Consider the following 22,649-nt stretch of genomic DNA (forward strand, 5'->3'; position numbering starts at 1 on the left):
AATATGAGAATTGTTAATAGGTTATCCGTGCTAGGTAAACATGTAAACTTGACTACGTGACCTATTTATTAAATGGGTTATGTTAGGTCATGCCGACCCTAATACATGTTTATTAAATGGGTTATGTGAATCGTATCGTGTCAACTTGTTTAATAAACAAGTCATGTTAGGGTTGAGGGGTTGTGACTTGATTAATAAACGTGTTGTGTTCATGTAGATTTATATGGTTGGATACTTATGAGTTAACATGACATGAACACGACATGTGAAAACAAATGATCATCCCTCGAATTGAATGTTGTTTTCTTTTGATTGTTTGAGGAGCTTGCACACAAGTGGCTTTAATGCCTTGAGATTTTTTTTTTTTTTTTGGTGAGAAACAAACACACACACAAGGGGAGAGAGAAATTGGGTCTAAAATAAAGGCACATCATAAACTCCGCTTAAAAGTCATGGTAACTAGCTTCTATAATGCTCTCTTATAATATGTCTCGGGATTGGGCTTATAATATCTGTATAGTGTATACCCATTGTGGTTTTCTTCTGTTTTAAATCTAAAGATTTTTAATAGAGGGAAGAGAGAAAAGCTCCCAAGTACCAATGTTCTTAGTTAAAGTTTGTGAAGTATGTAGAGCCATTTGATCTTTCAGAGTGGGAGAAGAGAGTGACAAAAGGCATCAAATGTTAAAGAAACTGGATGGAAACAACAGAGAAGAAAACAACCTCAATGTAATTTTTTGATGTAGGCATATTTCTTCAAAGTCATGCTTCATTGAAGTTTTTTTTTCTATTTATTTTTTTTATTTTTTTTTATACCATTCAAAAAAGGCATTAACCATAAGTAGCATTTACACCATGTTCCATAGTCGGCCAGCAGTAGTAAGTTGGCTCTTTTGTAGCTAAAACAGCTAACAACCATACATGGTTAAGGATAACCTTAGAAACAAAAATCAGCCTGCAATCTAATCCCATCTGCTGTAGGGAGGACAAGTTTGCCATGAGAGTTCTCTCTTTCCAATCTGGGGCTCATTTCTTGTCCACTACTTGAACTAGCTTTTTGCAATTACTTAACATCAAAATTTGCTGATATCCAAGGTTCTTAGCTTTGACTGCTGCCTCCACTATCGCCTCTTAAACTGCACCAGCAACAGATCCAGTAGCATAGCTCCTAATACCACAAAACACTACTTCTCCTTGTAGATTTCTGGCCTCATATGCATAAGCACTTCTTTTAGCTCTCTTTCTTTTTGCACTTGCTAACTTTACGTTCAGCTGCCACTGCCCACCAATTGGAATTTGGTCTGTATTTTGCTGCTGCCTCTATGTGCCCAGTGAATCAGCCTCAATTTCATGGTACCTGCAAGACAGATTTTGAGCAGTTAAGAGCGCTTCTATTGGGTTAGGTTGCTTATCTTCAGGAACCACCAAATTCCATGGTTCCATATCGACCATAAGATGGTAAACAGAGTTTGCAGGTATTTCATTGACTCCTGATTGTGTCTTATCAGCAAGGACCCAACCCACCCTTGGACAGAAACATTGTTTAGCTCAGAAGTATGAATACCCAATGATGAACCATGCCAAATGGCTCTAGCAAAAGAGCAGTAGAGGAAAAGATGAGTGGTGCTTTCATCCTCAGAATTGCAGAGAGGGCATGTACTATGGACATTGATCCCTCTATTACACAAATTCAAAAATGTAGGAATACTGTCATGCATGTTTTTCCACACAAAGATTCCAATTTTCAGAGGGATTTTTACTTTCCAAATTAGGTTCCAAACCTCCTGGGGAATGGTATTGTGAGCATGGTGATCCTGCCCTGAGGCCTGGTAGTCTTCTTGAAGTATAGAATAGGCTCTGTGTACCTGAAATGAAACCCCTCATTTACAAAGAATAAGACAAACGCATATCTGGCCTTCCCAAGGCTAAGTCGGTATATTTGTGGTATCCATTGGAAGCACCGCTTATATTTCTCCTCAAGAAAACGGAAGGAAATCTATAGGCAGTGAACACTAAGGTCTAAGGGCCTCAGTCTATGATAATTACTAGTGCTAAAGCTATGCCACCGTAGCCTAGTAAACATTGATAAAAAAATTTAACTGCATTTATTGAACAGTCATTTATGCATAAATAAAAAAAAGATAAATGTATTGTGTTATTAGATTATGAGCTATATATAGTTCATGGTTCTATAAATTTAGTTGTAGCAAGCTTGAAGGCCCCCCACTTCGATTGTAAGAATGAACTAGTTGGGGGAAAAAAATGTATCGGTCCCCTGTTTGAGTAGAATTAATGTGATATACCCATTTATGCTTCCATTTTTTCTTTGGAAAACCAAACAAGTAGCATGTTGAAACATTCAAACCCAGTACATCATTGTTCAACCGTTCGAAAAAAAATAATGGGACCTCCTCTATCCAAGTTACATAATCTTCAATATTATGTGCACATCATGCCAAAATGAGTATCTAGAAAAACTAATTTCCCATTGCTGAACATGTTAACGTTGCTGATGAAATTTAGCTTCCTTCACAACGTTAGCCCACCAAAACTCGTAGTTTCCATGTTCTTGAAGTTTTGCTATATATAATCCCCCACGAAAACTCGTCCCCTCTGTATGCCAACATCATGAGCAAATCGAATGGTTGGACTGCAGCCTCAAGTTCTGCCACAAAGCTCTCCATAACTGGTCTTCCTTTTTGGCTCATTGCTACAATGAGCATTCCTTTGTTCATTCCGGATTATGACTCTCGCTCCTATTCTATGTAAATCCTCAAAAACTGCACCATCAAAATGTTCCATGTACATAGGTTTACAGGGAGGATTCCAATGCAGTGTGAGATTAATACGTTGGCCTGTTACAGCTTGAGTTGTTGAACTACCTGAGTTGCAGATTGCTTGAAATTCCTGCCAAAATTCTATAGCCTCACCTGCTATGACACTTGGCTGTTTTGTAGACTGCTCAAAGACCCACTTATTCCTTGCCTTCCAAATCATCCAGGACAGTATAAGGAATTGCTCCACAGTGTTGTCACAGTCCTCCTCCAATACAGGCCAAAATATTCTAACAAAGTCTAAGAATTCATGCTCCAATTACCCCTTTTTTGTAGCACCAAATTCTTTGTGCCTCTTCACAATTCCATAATTCATGCATCATGTCATCCTCATTTAATTTGCAGCTTGGCCATGATGGCTCTGTTAGAACCCTTCTGTTCACTAGATTGGCACATGCAGGTAGAATGTTATGACATGCTCTCCATGCAAACATCTTAACTTTATTAGGGACCTTTGCTTTCCAAATTGAGCACCAAACCATGTCCACTGCAATTTTACTGGAGCTTCCAATTCCTATTGAGCACATCCCATCTTGTACATTTTATTTATTTTTTCATACCAAACTAGAAATTCAGTACCTATTAGAAATTTCAGCAATCCAAACTTTACTTAATGTAATGAAGATAGGAACATTGAAAAGCAAACTCATTAGAACCATTGGTTTATACCCATAACATTATCAGGGACTATAAAACCTAGTACCACAACAATAATAAAAATCTATACAAACTCCCAAGATTTTCATGTTTGTTAAGGATATTTAAGGAATCACATATCCTAGATACAAACAAGTGAACAATATTCAAATCACAAACCAAACATATATGGTGTGTTGAACTATTAGAGACAATTAAGGGATTCCCAATCATCTTAATTAAGGGGTTTCCAATCAGCTGTAATTATGAGATTTGGCAACCGTTAATTTTTTCTCTAGGTTCATTGTAACAGCATCTATATATTCAGACCAATGTAAAAGTTCTATACACAGAAAATCCAATCCAAATTGGTTCAACCTTGTCATATTCGATCCCATGACCAAATTGCCGACATTGTTACCAAACCTTTGGGTAAGGATTCTTTTCAACAACTTATCAGCAAGCTGGGCGTTACTCATGTACACGCTCCTCCTTTATGGGAGTATTAGAGACAATTAAGGGATTCCCAATCAGCTCAATTAAGGGGTTTCCAATCAGCTATAATTATGGGATTTGGTAGCTGTTACTATTCTGTCTAGCTGCAATTATGGGATTAGGCTGTCAATATTTTTGTCTAGTTTCATTGTAACATCATGTATATATTCAGACCAATGTAAAAGTTCTATACACAGAAAATATAATTCAGAGTTCAGACAAATCTTTGTCCTCCAATCTTATTTTACATGAACATATTCATTTATTTTTCATAAAAAAAACTCAATTATTTGTCTTTTCCAACCTCACTGTGCAAAGATGAATGAAGTATGGCTCTATTTTGCAACTCTACTCAACCTTGCCTCCTAGCTCTAAAGCTTAGCATTGAATTATCTCTTGAATTTGATGCAAAAAGTGCGAAAGATTAAAGAGACACAGAGAGAGAGAGAGAGAGAGAGAGAGAGAGAGAGAGAGAGAGAGAGAGAGAGAGGTGTATGTGTCACTTATAGAATGGAATCAGGACTGTAGAATTCTAGAGCTAATTACGTGCCCTTGATGGACTTCTTGAGTTCCCAGTTAAACCAACAGAAGATTCATCTAGCTTAAGAATGTCAATGGAAGACGATATAAAAAATTGAGTTGTTGTGGCATACGGTAGGCACATCAATTACTGCATTTGAAAAAACTGGCTACTAAGAATAAACCCCAAAGAGAACTCATAGAAAGAGAACCCATCGAGTTGAATCTTCACAAGTTTTCTTGGGCTCAACATGTTGATTAGGAGCTTTCTTACATTTTTCTTGTTCATTGTTCTCAACTTTTCGATTAGATCTCTCCATCCAACATCTTTCCCCTACTTTCTTTTAAAAGAAAACTAGAGTAGCACTTGAGCTTTGTTGATAAACAACAGTATATGTAGAAAAGAAATCATTCTATGAGACAAAGGGTCTCATTAAAAAGCCTTAGCAATATGGAAATATCTTCACAAAGAGTGGAAAACAAATTTTGCTAGAGGATAGGAAATAGCAACCTCATATGTCAGATAATGCATAAAGCTATCAATAAATTTGAGCAAGCTAAGACATAGCAGTGAAGATCTAAGACATTACAATTCCTTGCATGTTAAGGGCACAAACTCCTTTCAAAATTATACTGGAACTGAATTAAAAGAGCATGAGGCGTGTTATATGCAAGGAGGTGAGAATACATGATAGGTATTTTTTTCATACTTGATGCACTTGTCACACCTGCACGGAGTTGATAGTCTGTGTTTAGAATGAAACGTAAAGTGAAAAAAATAAAATGTTACTTTGTCTTATCTATAGAAAATGGACATTGTACCTAATAATAAAAACTACAGGTATCTATTTAACACAATTATAAAATAAAATAAAATAAAAAGATTAAAAAATTTAAAAAAAAAAAACCTAAAGGATGGAGCTTATTCTAATAAAGGACAAGAAGGATTCATCTTCTGAATCATAGAAAGAGAAAAAAACATCAGTTATTACAATAAGCCAAAAGTCATGGTTAATAGGAATTGAGTTCCCATTTACTACCAGCCGGTTAGCTTCTATGAGAATAGATAATCCCCATTTTTTTTGGATAAATAAACATTTTCATTAAAAATCAAGAAAATTGCTACCCCAATACACAAGTGTGACTCAAGTACAATTTTCTTTTCACTTCTTATTTAATGAGAAATCTTCCTAGAAGGTAGTGTGAATCTACACCCAAACTTTGCTTCAAAATGTGGTAGTAGTATTTTTCTAATTTCCATGGGTTGGTAAGTAGTCAATCAAGAATATAATTGCAAGGTTCGATGCATCATACACACACACACACACACACACACATATATACACAAATAGTTTTTAAAAGCTTTTTTTTTTCATTTAATACGTAATGAAAATTTTTTATGAAGTAAATTTGAGCTAACAGTTTTTAAAAGCCTTTTTTGTCTTTTAATATGTAATGGAAAGTTTTTTATGAAGTGAATTTGGGCTTTTGGAGTAAGTGAATGACCTGCCTAGTTTAAAACCAGAACTAGGGTGTACCTTAAGACATATTGTTTTCAAGGTTTTGAGAAGACCTTAATAACAAATGAATTTCTCTCAGACATGTTTAGTTAACTTTATTTTTTGTGAACTCCCTTGAACTAGTTTGAATGATGTTGAGAAAGATTCTTAATCCACAACTCCTTAACAGCCCCCCCCCCCCCTCCCCCCCAACAAACCCCAGCAAAAAACAAAAGGAGAAACAAAAAGCTTTAAAGAATTACTTTTCACCTATTAAAATCAATTCTTAAAATACACCCACATCCAGTTTATAAGGGAAAAAAAATTAAGATTAATCCTAATCTGAATACAATATCGAATGAATCCTAAACCCAGATTGTTTATCTACATGGTTGTGAAGCTTCCCCTTTCTCTAGTATGAGATTTAGGGAGAGTGGTTGTGGTATTGGGGTATTTATGCAAGAATACCACACATTATATGAATCTTGAAAAAAAAATTTATTGCCAAGACAATCAATCTTTTTTTTTCCCCATCACTCAATAAGAGTATTGGGATAGGTACTAGTAGTTTTCTTACAATCAATCCTTGTTTCTCTAAGTTGTGAAGAATGTTTATGTCCATATATTTTTGGTGGTTTGAGAAGTTAAGCAACATATAGTGCCAACCTGAATCACAGACAAAGTTCATTACAAAAACCTTGGCTACAGCCTACAGGTAAATTGGAACTTTTGCATTGGATTACAGAAGGTATACTTCTTTTCCTCATCAAATACGTTGTGTAAGCAGATAGTGTAATTGAGGTGAGTTCTTAAATGGACAAATGTCTGTGGATATTATATACCTGAGCACATTCATTGAGAGAGCCCATCTTCAGTTCACAGTATGCCATGAAGTTTAAGATGCTTAGCCCATAACCTTCTGCAGAATTCAGAAGCGAGTTAAACTATTAAATGTTGGTTTTCATTTTCCAACTATCCTTTCTACATGCATAAGACTTACTTGAAATTGGAGCTTTTTTGGTAATGCTTGTCTTGTGTTCCATTGACAACAATGTGACTTAGAACTACTTTAAAATTTTAGTTTGAGCTTTAGGAAATTGGCTAAAGAACATGGACAGAGGATCCTAAAGAATAGAAAGATCAATTCCAAAAACTTAAGGAATAAAACAGTTATATCAGCAACTACAGTTGCTATCCCAACAATAATGAAGTTGTGGCCCAGCCATCCTCACTATAATTCAAATATTCCTAAGTAACAGAAAAAGAACAAAAAATAATAAAGACCTATGCTTTTAGATTATATTATTGAAAAATAGCTCTTCCGCCAATCAACAAACTATATCGTTTCAAAGATCCTAATCAAAGGCATTAAAATGTCAAGCCATTTAAACTTTTGGACAGCATGTCCTGCTTTTAAATGGTCAGCTAACCTAGTAAACTATCAAAGACTAGTAAGGTGCAAAGCTGCAATGCGAATCATTCATGGTTCTCATCTCAAACAATCTTGTACACAGCCAAACAAATGTAGTGTAGCTTTTAAGAGTCAAAATGATACACATTTTTCTAAAAAATTCAAGATTCTATGTGTTTGGTACACATCAATTTTTAAAATAAGAAACCATTTGATTAAAAAAGAATGACTGGAACTAGGAAATTAATTGTTGCGGGATTATTCTTGACTATAGCGAGTACACATGCTTGATAAGTAAGCAGAAAATATGCATCTTAAGTAGACCAATCAGATCAATAAAATATACATATGAAAACCTATTGTCCAATAATGAAAACTAGACTGACCTCCCATCCAAGGTGGGGGAAATTTTGGGCCTAATACTAACTCCAACACCAACTATCACAATTAACTGCATTAGAAAAATAAAAATCAATTAACACAAAATAAATACTTTGAGTAATTGAAAAGTCTATGTTAATAATCCAACTATGGATGAGCCTCTTAATTTTGAGAGAGAGAGAGAGAGGGAGAAGAAAGTGACAAAAGGCATCAAATGATAAAGAAAATGGATGGAAACAATAAATGAGTAAACAACCTCAATGTAATTTTTTGATTGAGGCCTATTTCTTTAAAGTTCAATCAAAATGTCCTTTTTTTTCTTTGATGGTGGAAAGAAATTGAATTTGGAGTCATAATTTACAAAGTCATGTTCCATTGAACTTGAACCCAAATGAAACCCATCATTTACAAAGGTTAAAACAAAACGCATATATGGCCTACCCAAGGCTAAGTCGGATCCACTGGAATCCTCACTTGTTTTTCTCCTCAAGAGAGCAAAAGGAAATCTCTAGGCAGGCGAGCACTAAAGGCTAAGGGCCTTAGTCTATAATTACCAGTGCTAAAGGTATTCCACCATAGCCTAGTAAACATTGATTAAAAAAAATAAAAAAATTAACTGGCATTTATTGAACAGTAATTTATGCATAAATAAAAAAAGACATTCATACAAAGTAGTATAGTCTCACAAGCTAACATAGAATCGTCTAAAATTATAAATAACAAAAAAATGAAATTGTCTAAACTGATTAAGTAACTTAATGAGTATTACTGGTAGGGTTAATATTCACATGCAAAATTAACATTACACAAGCTTGATATTTTAAACCAATCATTGGTTACGATATGTACAAATTTTTTTGATGAATCAATCAATTTTATTAAATACAAACTAGAGTACACAGAGCCTTAAAGGGAACTACACCAGATGGAGGAACCCTTTGTGTGCACAAAAAATACAAGCACAACAGTGTCACCTCAAAATAGGCCAACGGACTAAGTCCACCTATCCTTTAAAAAAAATGATAAACCTACATAGCAAATAGAAATACAACAAAGGGATGATCCTTGTGAACAAACCAACAGTTGTGACTACATCAAGACACTAGAATGCTCCATTTTGCAGAAGACTAGAAACAATAGCCATCATCATAACCATATTATGTCTTCTTAAATAGCATACAAGTATTCAAGCCCCATTTGCCGCATACTATCCATGGCATCTAAATTACACCCAAAGAAATTAAATAAGAATGAAAATTCATAAGATATCCAAGATATATAACTATAATTCAAAGGGACAGAAAAAAATTCACAATTGCTAATAATAATAGAAACTTTTATATTTTCAAGAATAGAGATTCATTCTAAAGTCTCAAAAATAAGAACATCACGTACCATAGAAACAGTCATCTTCTTCCACCACATTTGTGGGCATTCTTCTTCAATCTTCTGAGCATGATATGCTGCTCTAATTTGACCATCCTCACAAGACACTTTGGTTTTCCAATTTTAAACATAAGATATCCCATAAACATTCCGAATATTGTTCCACATGCGTAACCTATGGATACAGCTTGCCAACCAAACCCATTTTCATGCTCTAAATTTTCATCTTGATGTAAGGTAGGTGGTGGTGGTTGCTTTGCCTCGTGGTTGTCACATGTTTTTGACAATGGAAACCCACACAATCCCAAGTTATCGGTGTATGAATCATTGTTGAATGTATTGAATTGATTTCCTGAAGGTATGTGTCCTGTGAGTTGGTTATGTGATAGATTTAAGACTGCAAGTGACGTTAGATCTACCAATTGACTAGGAATCTCCCCACCGAGCTTGTTGAAAGAGAGGTCTAACCATTCAAGATTGGTCAAATTTCCAATTGATGATGGAATATAACCTATAAGGTTATTGTGAGAAAAGTTGAGCCCCTTGAGTGATTTAAGCCTTCCAATTATCTTTGGCATCTCTCCTGTGAAACTATTGTTTGAAAAATCAATGCTTGTTAAGATGTTCAGGACTCTCTCCATCTCAATATATTGCCCTTTGATCATGATATTCAATGAATCTTGATAATAATTTTCTCCCATATATTTCAATGCAGCCACACTTTCATTCACATACATCATGGCTTTAAAATATTCGAAATATTTTATTGGCAAAGGACCATTAAACTGATTGTTAGAGATGTCTATGATTCTCAAATTTGGGAAAGAAAATTTGGTTTTAGGATTGCCTATATGACCTTGAAATTTGTTTGATCTTATGACAAGAATTTGCAATTTCTGAAGACTTCCCAACGAATAAGGGAAGGTTCCACTTATCTTATTGTTTCCAAGATCTAGAACTTCCAAGTCTATACAATTTACCAAAGATTGCGGCAATGACCCTTCCAATTGATTGCCATTAAGGTTAATATTCCTAAAATTATTTCCTTTGGAAAATATTGCAGGGATGGAACCATGAAGGCTATTCATTCGCAAATCCAACACCGAAAGGGCAGTAGAGTTTACCAAACACTTCGGAATCATTCCGCTTAAGTTGTTATGAGACAAGTCTAGAACTTGAAGGGAAATTGCATTGCAAATAAAAGAGGGGATTTCTCCAGTGAATTTGTTATTGGAGAAAAACATAAAGTGCAGACTTGAAAAATTTAGAGTGGGAAATGGTCCTTGAAGCAAGTTGTCACGAAGATTAACATAATATAATGAATTCATTCCCACATCCCCCAACCATTTTGGAACTCGACCATAAATTTTGTTATTGGAAAGGTCTAAGTATTGTAAATTTGTTGTCAGTCTTAAGAAAATTGGGAATTCACTAATGTTGGAGGAAGATAAGTTCAAATATTGAAGATTGGGCAGGGCATAGGCAACATTATTATTGATGCTAATTGAGTTATTTGACAAATCAAGAGTCTCAAGATTTTTGAGCTTTGAAAACATTTCGGACCCCAACATAATACTCAAGTTATTTGATGAGAGAGATAGGCTAGTAAGGTTCACAAGTCTAGATACTGACCTAGGTATAGAGCCATGTAGCTTATTATAACCCAAATAAAGGCTCTGCAATGAATTGTACTTGAATTCACCAATCTCACCAATGAATTGATTACCATAAAGATTTAACGTCACCAAAGATGGCAAACTAAACAACCAAGGTGGCAATGTTCCATTTAGGAAATTTGAACTTAAATCGAGATCAACTAGATTCAAACCACTTACGTGACTAGGAAGGGGACCAACAATTGGATTGTACCCAAGGTATAAAGTTGAGAGATTCGGCAAGTTGAATAGTGATGACGGCAACAGACCTGTTAAAAATATTCACCAATAATTAAAAAATTGTTAGTTTGATGCGTCAGCCAAAAAGACCTAAAATTTAAAAGTGGCAATAGAATCTCACCGTTAAAATTATTATTTGATAGATCCAAATATGTAAGTGTGGTAAGGTTCCCAAGCCATGCTGGAATTGACCCCGTAAAATTGCAACCAGGGAGAGCCAAATGCTTCAAGGACTTCAAATTGTCGATAGAATTAAGGAATTCTCTTGAAAACATTCTCCCGGACAGACCTAAGAAATTCAGGGAACTATAGCTGCAATTAGACTTTAGAAGAGAACCTTCAAGGTCCCAATTATACGTTAGATCAAGGGTTTGTATACTGGGAAGGCAAAGGATGTTATTTTTGAGTTTTCCCCGCAAGTCACACTCACGGAGACTAAGAGTTGTCAAAGAGGAGGATAAATTCATCAAAGAATTAGGTCTGATTGAGGACATATTTGTCTGATCCAGAATAAGTTCCCTTAACTGAGTTAGGTTACCAGTGACTCTTTTCCATACTGGAGCTTCGATTAATAGCAGCCTATTCTTAGAAAGATCAAGTGAAACCAGTGAAGACAATTGAGAGATTTCAAACGGGATTTGGCCAGCAAATACGGAATAAGAAAGGTTGAGATAAATCAAACTCTTAAAGTTGCCAAACTCAGAAGGAATTAGGGAGCCATTGAAGTCATTGTCAGCGAGGTTCAACCTCTTGAGATTGGGAAGAAAAAACAGGGTACTGTTGGAATGAATGTGGCCCATAAGCCAGCTGGAAGTAAGGTCCAGGCCAACCACATGGCTTTTGTTTTTGTCACACTCGACCCCATCCCAAGTGCAACAGTGCTTATCCTCCTGCCAACTGGCTGTTTTTGGATAAGAAGGATCATAGAGAGAAGCAGATTTTTTAAGAGAAAAAGACTTACTAAAATGGAGTAGAGCAGAGCATGGTGGCATTGAAGAGAAGGAAGAAGAGAGAGACGATGGAAAGGGAAGTTGAGAATGCAAGATCAAACTGAACAAAAAGAAGACTTGATACTTCCAAGTTGAACGCCTCATTTGATACCCAATTCAACAAAAACAAAACTCTGAAATTGTAGTAGTATTTTTGATGATGTAATAAGAAAGGTATGGGGTGGAATGAATATTATATAGATGCTGCCAAGTCAACTGAAGTCTTCCACCTTTCTTTTATTTAAAAAATAAAGTTAATTTCATGTCATGTGTGAGGTGACGTGAATTGTACAACTTGTTCATGTTCTCATATTTTAAATTTTCTAGTAACCTCCGTATATTAATTATAATATTTTAATAATTGGTAATTGAGACCAGAAAATAGCAATTAATTTGAAATATTGAGACCACAACATTGCATTAGATTGCTTTTCTTTTAAGAAAATAATTCTTTTAAAAATCGTTGGAACACTAAGGCCCTGTTTGGGGAATAAGTTTTAGCAATTTTTTTCATATTTTAAATAATATTATATATATTTTTACACTTTTTCACCTATATGTATATCAAAAACACCCGAATGATATAACTCAAACTCCTCTCTCAAACACCCCCTAAATATTTCATTTGAATTGAAGTGATTTATATCTAGCTGAGTAAATATTATTATTGTGTACTAAAATTAAGAATTAAAATGGACAAATCGGTGGAGTCAAAAATTTAGTTTTAAAAAGTTATATATATATATATATATATTTTAAAATTTAAAATAGTAACGTACAATATTCTCATTTGTTAATAAATAAATGATACATTCAAGAGTCATGCCAAAGTCTGATAAAGATGTGGAGGTCACCATAACTTCTTGTTGAAAATTAAAGTGGTCAGAGCGTGTAAATTGGTGGAAGGTAGGAAGTTTGTGTTCACACTTAAAAAAGTTTGATTTTAGAGACTTGCACAGTTTTCCTCCGCGCCAAAGTCTTTTTTTTTTTTTTTTTTTTTTTTTTTTTTTAACTCTTTGAAATCTTAAGGTCATTTGGTATGTGTTTAAATAATAATTTTTAATTTTTTTAAAATAGTGTAAGTAAAAAAATATGTAAAAATATATGTAATATTATTTAAAAATTGAAACATGTATTTAAACACATGTACCAAACAACCTTTTACCTTTTGAAAAATGCATATCTTTTTTCTTTTTTGAAATCAAAGTGCGCAACCTTTTTAATTGTTTGATTAGTTAAATACATTTCTAAAATCATCTACTACTATTAAAGATTGTCCAAAAGCATTATAGATTCCACTAGTTTTTTATTATTATTATCAAATAGATCTTTAATAGTGACACCAAGAAATTAAGGTCTCTATAATGCGGAGGTTTAAAGCTACATAGTAATGTTATTGACACAATACATAGACATTTTTATCCATAAATATCACTTAATTATTATTCACATTTTATTTTATTTATTCAAAAATTAAGATTTCTTACTTAGATTAATAAGAAAATAACGGAAAAAATGTGCCCAAAAAGGTAAAGTAGGCCTAAACAAGTATTTGTGTTCAAACTTCATGCTTTAAAGTTTGATTTCACATACTAGCACCTTTTTTTTTTTTTGCTAAATATTTTTTTTTTTGGGGTAGGTGCGAGTTTTTTTTTTTTAATTATTTGATTAATTAAATGATAAACGTTTCCTTTTTTGGTAGTAAAAGCCATTGCAATCTTTGAGCAAAAGGTTACAAATAATGCTAAAAACAAGAATTAAGATTGGTTCAAAATTTATAATTAAAAAAAAAGGAGCAACAGTTCCTCAAAAATAAAAGAAAAAAAGAAAGGAGCAGCATGGTCTTTATAACTAGGAGTTGTACGTGGTCAACAGATGTCTTCCACCTTTCTTTAATTTTTTATTTTTTAAAATAGTTAATTTCGAGTCACATGTGATGTGACGTGAAATTGTAAATCTTGTACATGTTCTTATACTTTACACTTTCTAGGAACCTCCATATATCTCATCAGATTAATTATAATATTTTAATAATTGCTAATTGAGTCCAGAAAGGCAGAAACTGACAATTAATTTGAAATATTAAGACCACAAAATTGCATTAGATTGCTCCTCTTTTAAGAAAAAAATTTCATTTAAAAATCGTTGGAGTGCTAAATTTTCCATTTAAAATTGAAGTGGTTTTATCTAGTTGAATAAATATTATTATTGTGCACTAAAATTAAGAATTAAAATGGACAGGTGGCATGTGGCATGTGGTTTGTGTGTGTATATATATATATATATATGTGTGTGTGTGTGTGTGAGGATTCAGTTCAAGTTACGTTATGTATAACTTTAACAAATATTATAGGATGCTACTATGGTCATGTCCAGGTAGGACTTGCTACTTATTTTTTTTAACAAAAAAACATAAACAATTAATTGCATTTAGATTTCAAACTTTCAGTGAGTGTTACTCACACTGCTTGCTTTTTTCTTTTTCTCTTTTGGGTCTAGCCACATACACCATCAATCTTGTTAATTGCTACGCACATCTCCAACGCCATCACATAGAAAGTTTATAGAAATTGCAATTACTGAGCATTACATTTCCCCCTTTTTCAGTGTTTTCATATATTGTTGCTATGATTTTTTTTTTGTTTTTACTATTGCCAAAGACGAGGAAGTCTACAGCAAACATGTATATTTATGACAATAGGTTTTTTTTTTTTTTTTTTTTGAGAACCATGAGATTATGATTTTAGCTAGCTAGTTCGAAAGCTTCCTTAAGGCATACTGTAACATCAACATCATAAGAAAGTGTAGAAAAGTCCCATAAGGTTCGTGTTTAATGGTTACAAATAATTATAAAAGCAAGAATTAAGATTGGTAACATTGGTTCAAAATTTATAATAAAAAGGAAAAAGAGCAACGTGGTTACAAATAAATAAAAGAAGGAGAAGGAGAAGGGGGAGGTGGAAAAATTGTGCGTAAAGCTTGGGGCAATTTTCTAAAAGGTGAAATAGACCTAAGCGTGTAATTGTTAATTGGTTAAATGCAAGGCATGAAGTTTGTGTTCAAACTTATAAAGTTCGACTCTGCAAACTTGCACATCCTTTTTTATTTTTTCATCCAGTTTCTTTTCACTACTTTTTTTTGGGGGGGGGGGGGGGGGGGGGGGATAGAAATAAAGTCGTTTTTACTCGTTACTTTTTGAAATAGGTGAAATTCCAAACAAAATCTTATGAAGGGCTTTATCCAGATAATATGGCTTGACCAAGAATTAACTTAATTCAGGATTTTTGTTGGACTTGAGAATATTGGAACCATTTCTTCATATTAATTGTAAGACTTTTTATTTTTTTATTTTTTTTAGAATACTAAATATTTTTAACACACACACGAGGAGATGGGAAAAGGTTTTTAAAAGAAACTTACAGTGATGTATATTCAAAAGAGCTTAAATATTAATTGTAAGACTGAGTGGCGTTATTACTGCTGTAAGATAATCTCTGGCACTCAATATTTATTCAAAAACATTAACTTCAAAAATGCTGCCTAGTCTTGGTTGTAACTTGTAAGAATTCAAGGCATATACATGTGGATTCAGATCTTCTAGATTTCCTAAAGTACTCTATAATATAAAATTCTTTAAATCTCAACCTTTCTATTAAAATAAATGGTTAAGATGGTGACACATCAATTCACTTATACGATCTTAAATTAGTCTTTCAAAACACATAAATATTCCTATTTCTCCTAAACGCCTTTCAACTTCTAGACTTATCTCTCAAATTTTTATTTATTTATTTATTTTTAAATTATGGACTTATCTCTATTACTTCTTTTTTCAGAAAAATCATCAACCCAAAAACAATGATCATTATAACTTAAGCTTTCGTCTCCACGTTTCTATCTTTAAAAACTAAATAACAACCCAATCATTTTTCATCAGATGCTTTTTTCAAGGGTATAGCTCGCATCTAGCGTTGTTGGCAACAAGATCTTTAAAGTTGGTTCTAGATTCTTGAACCAGTAAAAAGTGTTTGCGTCTCCATCTGAAGAGAATTGCTCAAGCTTATTATTCTAACTTGTTTCATCCTTGGGAGGATTAACCACCCCAATGTTGAAGATAAACCTAGTATTAAGACTTGCTCTGGCTTGGGAGTCCACCTTGACGGCTTGATCTCACTATTTCATTTCTTATTAAATGTTAATATTAATATTCATTTCTCGTAAATCATCAATTGAGGCAAGGAATTTTTTTTTTTTTTTTTTTTTGAGTTGGCGATTTTATGGAAAAAGACAATTTAAAAAAAGAAGTTGAATGGTGTTAAGCTGCTAACATCAACCTTTACTATACATTAAGTGTACTTTTTATATTTTAAGACTAATTTAGGGTTGTATTTATGAATCGATAACGTGGCAGCATCTTAAACATTTATTTTAAAAGAAATGTTGAGATTTAAATAACTTTACATTGTAGAGTACCCTAAGAAATCTAGAGGATCTGAATCCATCAATATTTATTGTGCATGAGTTAAGCATATTTATTGAGTTGAGCTTTGGTGTTCGTTTATTGTCCATTTGTAATAGCTTATTTTTATAGTGTTTATCAAAAGATATATTTTTTGGTAATTTTTATGTTAAATGTGTGACAAAAAATTAAAAACTAGTTTATTTGAAAAAAAAAAATTAAGTTAGATTATTTTAAAAAATTTGAGACAAAAAGCATAAAGTAGAAAAAAAAATTGCATTTTTACCCAAACAGACTCTTGAAATGCAGGAACAGTGGAGCAGAGTGTTAATTATATCATTAAGAAAATCTGTAGTTTATAAATTTAAGTGTCAAAAACTGAAGGAAAAAAGAAACCTTGATTTTCTAGTTAGTGTTTGTATCCTGGAAGTCTTGCTCGTGCTGGGAACAACTCTTTAAGAAAAGATCTATAGTTTATACGCATTCAATATTATACCGATGCAATAGGAGATATTGGAATTTGTTACCGTATAGACAATGTGGATTTGTTTGCTGATGTTACCACAAATTTGGCGACAAGCATTGATTGTAAGTCTTGTAGATGAGGACCCACCGTATTTTTGGGGCCCTTATTTAGATTCATTTGGATTCATATCAATTTTCTAAACTTAAAACAAAAGGTGCATTGTATTTTAGACGTTATTTTGATTCGTCATTAGTTATAAATCCCACTATGTTTACTTGTTTACAAAATTTGTGATAAATATTTCATGGTCTATAAAGAAGAAAAAAGATAAAGAATGAGTGGTTATTTTCATTTTAAAATTTTATCTTTTCTTCTTATTGTTTTATCTAATAAATGCAAAAATCATAGGTGAATCCCTTCATGACTACCTTTGAGAAGCAAATGTTCATTTTTAAGTTGATATCATGAGATACTTTGTATGCAGAGAAGGGATCTAAAGGTGCCACACATAAAACTACAGGATGAATTAACACAACAAATCCCTAATATTATTTATTAATAAATTGGTCATTAGTTGAATATATTCAAAATTGGAGATGCATTTGTTGAATATACTCAAAATTTATAATGAATATACCCTTTATATATTGTGGGGGCCAACTATCTAAAAAGGTAATATTAAAACTGTATGAATTGGGCCATAGGCCCAATCCGAGGATATCAACCTGTCCGAGGATGGTTAAATAAGGTTATGATGGGAATAGTATAAGAAGAATAAATAAAAATTGTATGTGACGGTCCGAAATACGTCCGAGGATGAAATTTATCTCGGAAACGGATATCCAAGGTTAGTAAGAATGTCCTGTCACCCTAGACATTCTTCAAAGTTGCATCACAACTAGGAGTTGGAAGTTGGACAAGGGGTGAGTAAAGGGAGGCAACAAATATCTTCAAAAGCTGCTACCTCCACATTAAATGCTTCCCAACTAATTCTCTGGCCGCATTAATGTGGAGGTGATATCTGAACAGTGGCCAAGCAACCTTATAGCTAATATTTGATGATTCTGGGAGGTGTTGGATGGGATAAGAAGAAGTTTCTCGAATCTAACCTACACATGTATGATGGAGATGACACCAAAATTGTAGTATATAGCATGGGAAGGTGCCCTAAAGAAAGGGATCGGGAAAAAATTAAGAAATCTTTGTAAGAATACGGTGAACTCTTGTAGCTTTGTTCAAGTACTAGATATTATAACATAAGCTCCTCAGGTCGTGCCGAGGACAAATTTTCTTATATACTTGTCTTCAACAATCTTATTTCAGCAACTTTTGTTGTCCATCTTTTGGATTAGAACTAGTTTTTTCACCCACGCTCTATAAATTCATTGTTTTGGCTTGTTGGGCTTAAACCTAATCCTACACTAGGTCCAATCCAAATTCAGTCCTTACATATATGTATATCAATAATTTTTTATAAATTTTATTATATATTTGTGTATTTTACGATACACAATACAAAAAAATAAAAAATTGAGTCACAATACAATTCATATTTTGACAATTATGATCTGAGCTTAATCAGTTTTTGTTGCTTTTAATTTAAGAAGTGTTATGTTCACAATATTTTCACAACAAATCTTATGTGGTAAATTGTTACTGGTTTTAATTTAAACTCACTATTGAAATTAATTTTTTGCTCTTTAATAAAAACCAGTAAGACAGTAACAACCTAAAACTTAGAATTTATTATGAAAATATTTTGTTATGTGTACATAGCATTTCTCTTTAAATTTCTACCATAAGTTAGGGATTGACTATGTAAGTCTTGTTTATGGGCCCTGGGTTCATTTGGTTACATATATCAATTTTCTAACTTGTGAAAGTGCAACTTATTTTAGACGGAAATTTGATTAGTCATTCAAAATTTAACAATCTTTAAGAGAAAAGTTTGTGTACAACATTTTCATAATCTTTTCACAATTTTTAGGTGGTAAGATGTTACTTGCTTTTACTGGTTGACAAACTTAGCACATTACTCAATTAATGATAATTCACATTTTGAGATTTAGAATTAGTTCAATTTGGCCTGGTTTTTGTAGTTCCAATAAGGAGTACTAACTTGTAAACTCATGCATATGCATAAGTACATTTTAAAATATGCAATTAGATGAAATGATTATTTTTTATATAAAATACTAAAATACATTTTCATTGATAACAATTGATATGATTTTTTTATTTGTTTTAAATAAACTTATATGTTATATTTTCAAATATACAAACATTATATATGTTGTATATAAATTTGGTAAAACTTTAATATGCATTTTGTTATGCTTATTTGTAAATGTATTCCATGAATATTCATAATGCTACAGGCTAGTGTATATTATGTATTGGATGGGCATGAACTTTAAAATTGCAGAGCACAAGGTTAATTTATCATCAAGAAAATCAGAAGTTCACGAATGTGCAAATAGCAAACCTAGCTAAGAATTTTGTTGCTCAACTGACATCTTCTTGTGATTCTAATAGAAAGTTGGAGACAACCAAAGTTTAAATCTCCTTATTGATTGTAACTGCTGAATTTTTTTTAATTTTTAAAAAGGAGTCTAAATCTAAGATATTGATTTTCTTATTAGTGCCTATATCTCGGAAGTCTTTCTTACTCCCCATTTGATACCCAATTCAACGAAAACAAAACTTTGAAAATGGTGTAGTATTTTTGATGATGTTATAAGGAAGGTATGGGATGGAATGAATATTATACATAGATGCTGCCAAGTCAACAGAAGTCATGCACCTTTCTTTTATTTTTTTAAAAAAAAAAGTTAATTTCACGTCACGTGTGAGGTGACGTGAAATTGTACGACATGTACATATTGCCATACTTTAAACTTTCTAGGAACCTCCATATGTATCATCAGATTAATTATAATATTTTAAATAATTGATAATTGTGTCCAGAAATTGACAATTAATTTGAAATATTGGGACCACAAAATTGCATTAGATTGCTCTTCTTTTAAGAAAATAATTCTTTTAAAAATTGTTGGAGCACTAAATATTCCATTTGAAATTGAACTGGTTTTATATCTAGCTGAGTAAACATTATTATCGTGTACTAAAATTAAGAATTAAAATGGATAAGTCACCGGTGGAGTCAAAAATATAGTTTTGAGAGGTTATATATAATTTTTTTTGTGTGAAATTTAAGATAGTGATATATAATATTCTCATTTGTTAATAAATAAATGGTATTTTTAAGAATCATTCGTTGGCCAAAGTCTGATAAAGATGTGGAGGTCACCATCAATTCTTGTTAGAAAATTGATAAAAATTAAAGTGGTCTAAGCGTGTAAATTGGTGAAAGGTAGGAAGTTTGTGTTCACACTTAAAAGTTTGATTTTATTGACTTGTACAGTTTTATTGACTTGTATAGTTTTTTCTCCGCAAGGACATGGAATGACGTGGTATTTTGAATTCTAGGTGCTGGTTAAAATTTTCTTTCAAATGAAAATGATCGAACCCTTTGAAAATTTCCAACAGTTCGATAGATGGAGGAGACAAATATCTATATGATAATCATGGTAAAGATCTTTTTCATCTAACTATTGTGGGGGGACTGCCACTGACATTTTGTTAGGTCACTTTTTCTTTCAGTGCAATATAGACGATCTAGATTGGTCCAAAGTGTTTTTTTTTTTTTTTTTTAATACTTTTTTTTTAAATATAGAAATAACGTGGTCTTTACTCTTTTACCTTTTGAATGTACGCCATTTTTCCATTTTTGTATTCGAAGTGCATGTCCTTTTAATTATTTGATTAATCTAATAAAAGATTGTCCAAAAGCATTGTACATATCATTCAAAAAAATAAAAAATACATTATCAAATAGATCACTAACAATGATGCTGAGAAAATAAGCTCAATTTAGCTTGGAGGAGTAAAGTCAAGACAAAACAAATAAACTTTTTTATACAGGAATATCATTTAAATAATATTTGTTTTTTAATATTTTATTTTTTATACAAAAGGTAAGATTTCTTACTTAGATACACGAATACTAAGAAAAGGAAGGAAGAATAAAATTTAGGGCAATTGTCTAAAATTTCTAGTGAGCTTAAATGTGTAATTGCGTTCAAACTTTAGACTATAAAGTTTTCACAAACTTTTTTTTTTCCCTTGTCTATAAAGTCTTTACCATTTGTAAGAGTGAGTCTTTTTTTATTTGTTAGATTAGTTAATGATACTTGTCTACTTGAATACTATATATAAATATTTAACATTTTAATTATTAGCCTACAAAAATGGGGCTCGGCCCCCCAAATATTTGAGCTAGTCCAATGATGTTCTTAAAAAAGTTTTCCAATTGATCCAGTAGTTATAGAGAATATTTTTTTTCCTCACATTTATTTTTTATTGTAAAATGTGTTTTTGTGTCTACTAAAGTCTTGAATCTTTCATATCTTTGAATACTTCATTAGTTCAATTGAAATTTTTTTACTTACTTTGGTAGACAATTTGGTAACTTATATTAAAAATGAAAATTTTAAGAATTCACTATGAAAGATACTCAATTATATGTGTGTATAGATGTATGTGTTTATGCGTGTTTATGAAAGTTTGTATAAACTAATAAATTAGTATCATAAGTTGGCCCCCCCTCTCAAACAAAAATTTCTGGCTATGCCCCTGGAGATGAGAAAGAAAGAAAAGATGAGTTGAAATATGAATGGCTGTTATATGGTGTGTACTTGAAGGGTGAAGGTATATAAAAATGACAAACTTTAGTTACAAGCTCCTTCTAAAAAATTAACATGATTATATATTTTGAAATTAAATTTAACTATTGGATTGTATGTTCATTTTGTTCTTAACATGCATGTCAAATTTCATTCAAATCGGATATTACTTACCATTCGAATCTATAAACTTATTTTTTATACATAATTTAAGACTATACAAACTTGTAATATAAATATTTGATTGATGACATAGCTATTAATCTTTGATTTTAATTCTTAAAATTTTATAATGCATAGAAGAAATAATAAGATGTTGGAATGGCTTAAATTGTCAAAATTAGTGGCTTGACAATTAGACAACAAACCATCAGAAAGTTGCATAATTGCTATACGTGAAGAAATGCAAAGAAGTTGCATGAAATTGTTGCATGGACTCAGCCGAATTTAATGACTTCTTGGTTGATAGAAGTCTTGCATTCCCATTGGTCTAGAACACTTGACATGCATACATACTTCACCTCTTGGCCGAAATGTATGACTCTATTGACATTTATGAATTGTCAAGAAATGGCAAGGAACTACACCGGAAGTTACCAAATATCATGCTAGCCGAAATGTATGACCTCTTTGGCAATAAATGCTTGGCCACTAAAGTCAACAATTGGTGTTTCACGTTGGTGACATTTCGGCTGAATCCTTGGCTATAAATAGAAGTGGATCAAATGAGGAAGCATGCATGTGAGCTACGGAGATAGCAAAAAATAACTTCTTCTGTGTGTGTGCACCAAAGTATAGGAAGTTAGTGTCTTGCAACTTTTGTCTAAATACAATAGGTGTTCTCTATTAATTTGTGAGAGAATTAAGGGTGTATTTGGGGTTTGGGTTTGTGTGAGAGTTTCTTCAAGTCATTGTTGTAATCTTCACAGTTATA

The 22,649-nt window shown here is 32.4% G+C and overlaps 2 protein-coding genes and 1 long non-coding RNA gene across 6 annotated transcripts in view; 1 reads left to right on the forward strand and 2 right to left on the reverse strand.

Annotated features, from left to right (window-relative positions):
• Positions 1-814: 814 nt before the first annotated feature.
• The window catches only part of LOC126720768 (receptor-like protein 33), a 322,024-nt gene continuing 300,189 nt past the window's right edge, over positions 815-22,649 (reverse strand). For 2 of the 4 annotated variants that reach the window (XR_007653642.1, XR_007653643.1), the window contains exon 7: positions 818-2,882. The gene's annotated coding sequence lies outside the window, so the exon portion shown is untranslated. Of the gene's footprint in view, positions 3,399-22,649 lie in introns of all 4 variants that reach the window. The other 2 variants (XR_007653644.1, XR_007653640.1) reach the window with 2 other exon arrangements.
• LOC126720766 (receptor-like protein 53) overlaps positions 7,780-22,649 on the reverse strand; it is a 122,615-nt gene continuing 107,745 nt past the window's right edge. The window contains exons 4-5 of the mRNA XM_050423567.1: positions 9,171-10,017; positions 7,780-8,995 (exon numbers count right to left, since the gene is read on the reverse strand). Coding sequence (XP_050279524.1) covers positions 9,182-10,017 — 836 coding nt within the window. The 3' untranslated portion in view covers positions 7,780-8,995; positions 9,171-9,181. The remainder of the gene's footprint in view (positions 8,996-9,170; positions 10,018-22,649) is intronic.
• LOC126720779 (uncharacterized) overlaps positions 11,442-22,649 on the forward strand; it is a 156,523-nt gene continuing 145,315 nt past the window's right edge. Inside the window, exon 1 of the long non-coding RNA XR_007653687.1 lies at positions 11,442-11,589. This is a non-coding gene — a long non-coding RNA (uncharacterized LOC126720779). The remainder of the gene's footprint in view (positions 11,590-22,649) is intronic.

Source organism: Quercus robur, chromosome 4 (genome assembly GCF_932294415.1).
Source record: "Quercus robur chromosome 4, dhQueRobu3.1, whole genome shotgun sequence".
Classification (NCBI taxonomy): Eukaryota; Viridiplantae; Streptophyta; class Magnoliopsida; order Fagales; family Fagaceae; genus Quercus; species Quercus robur.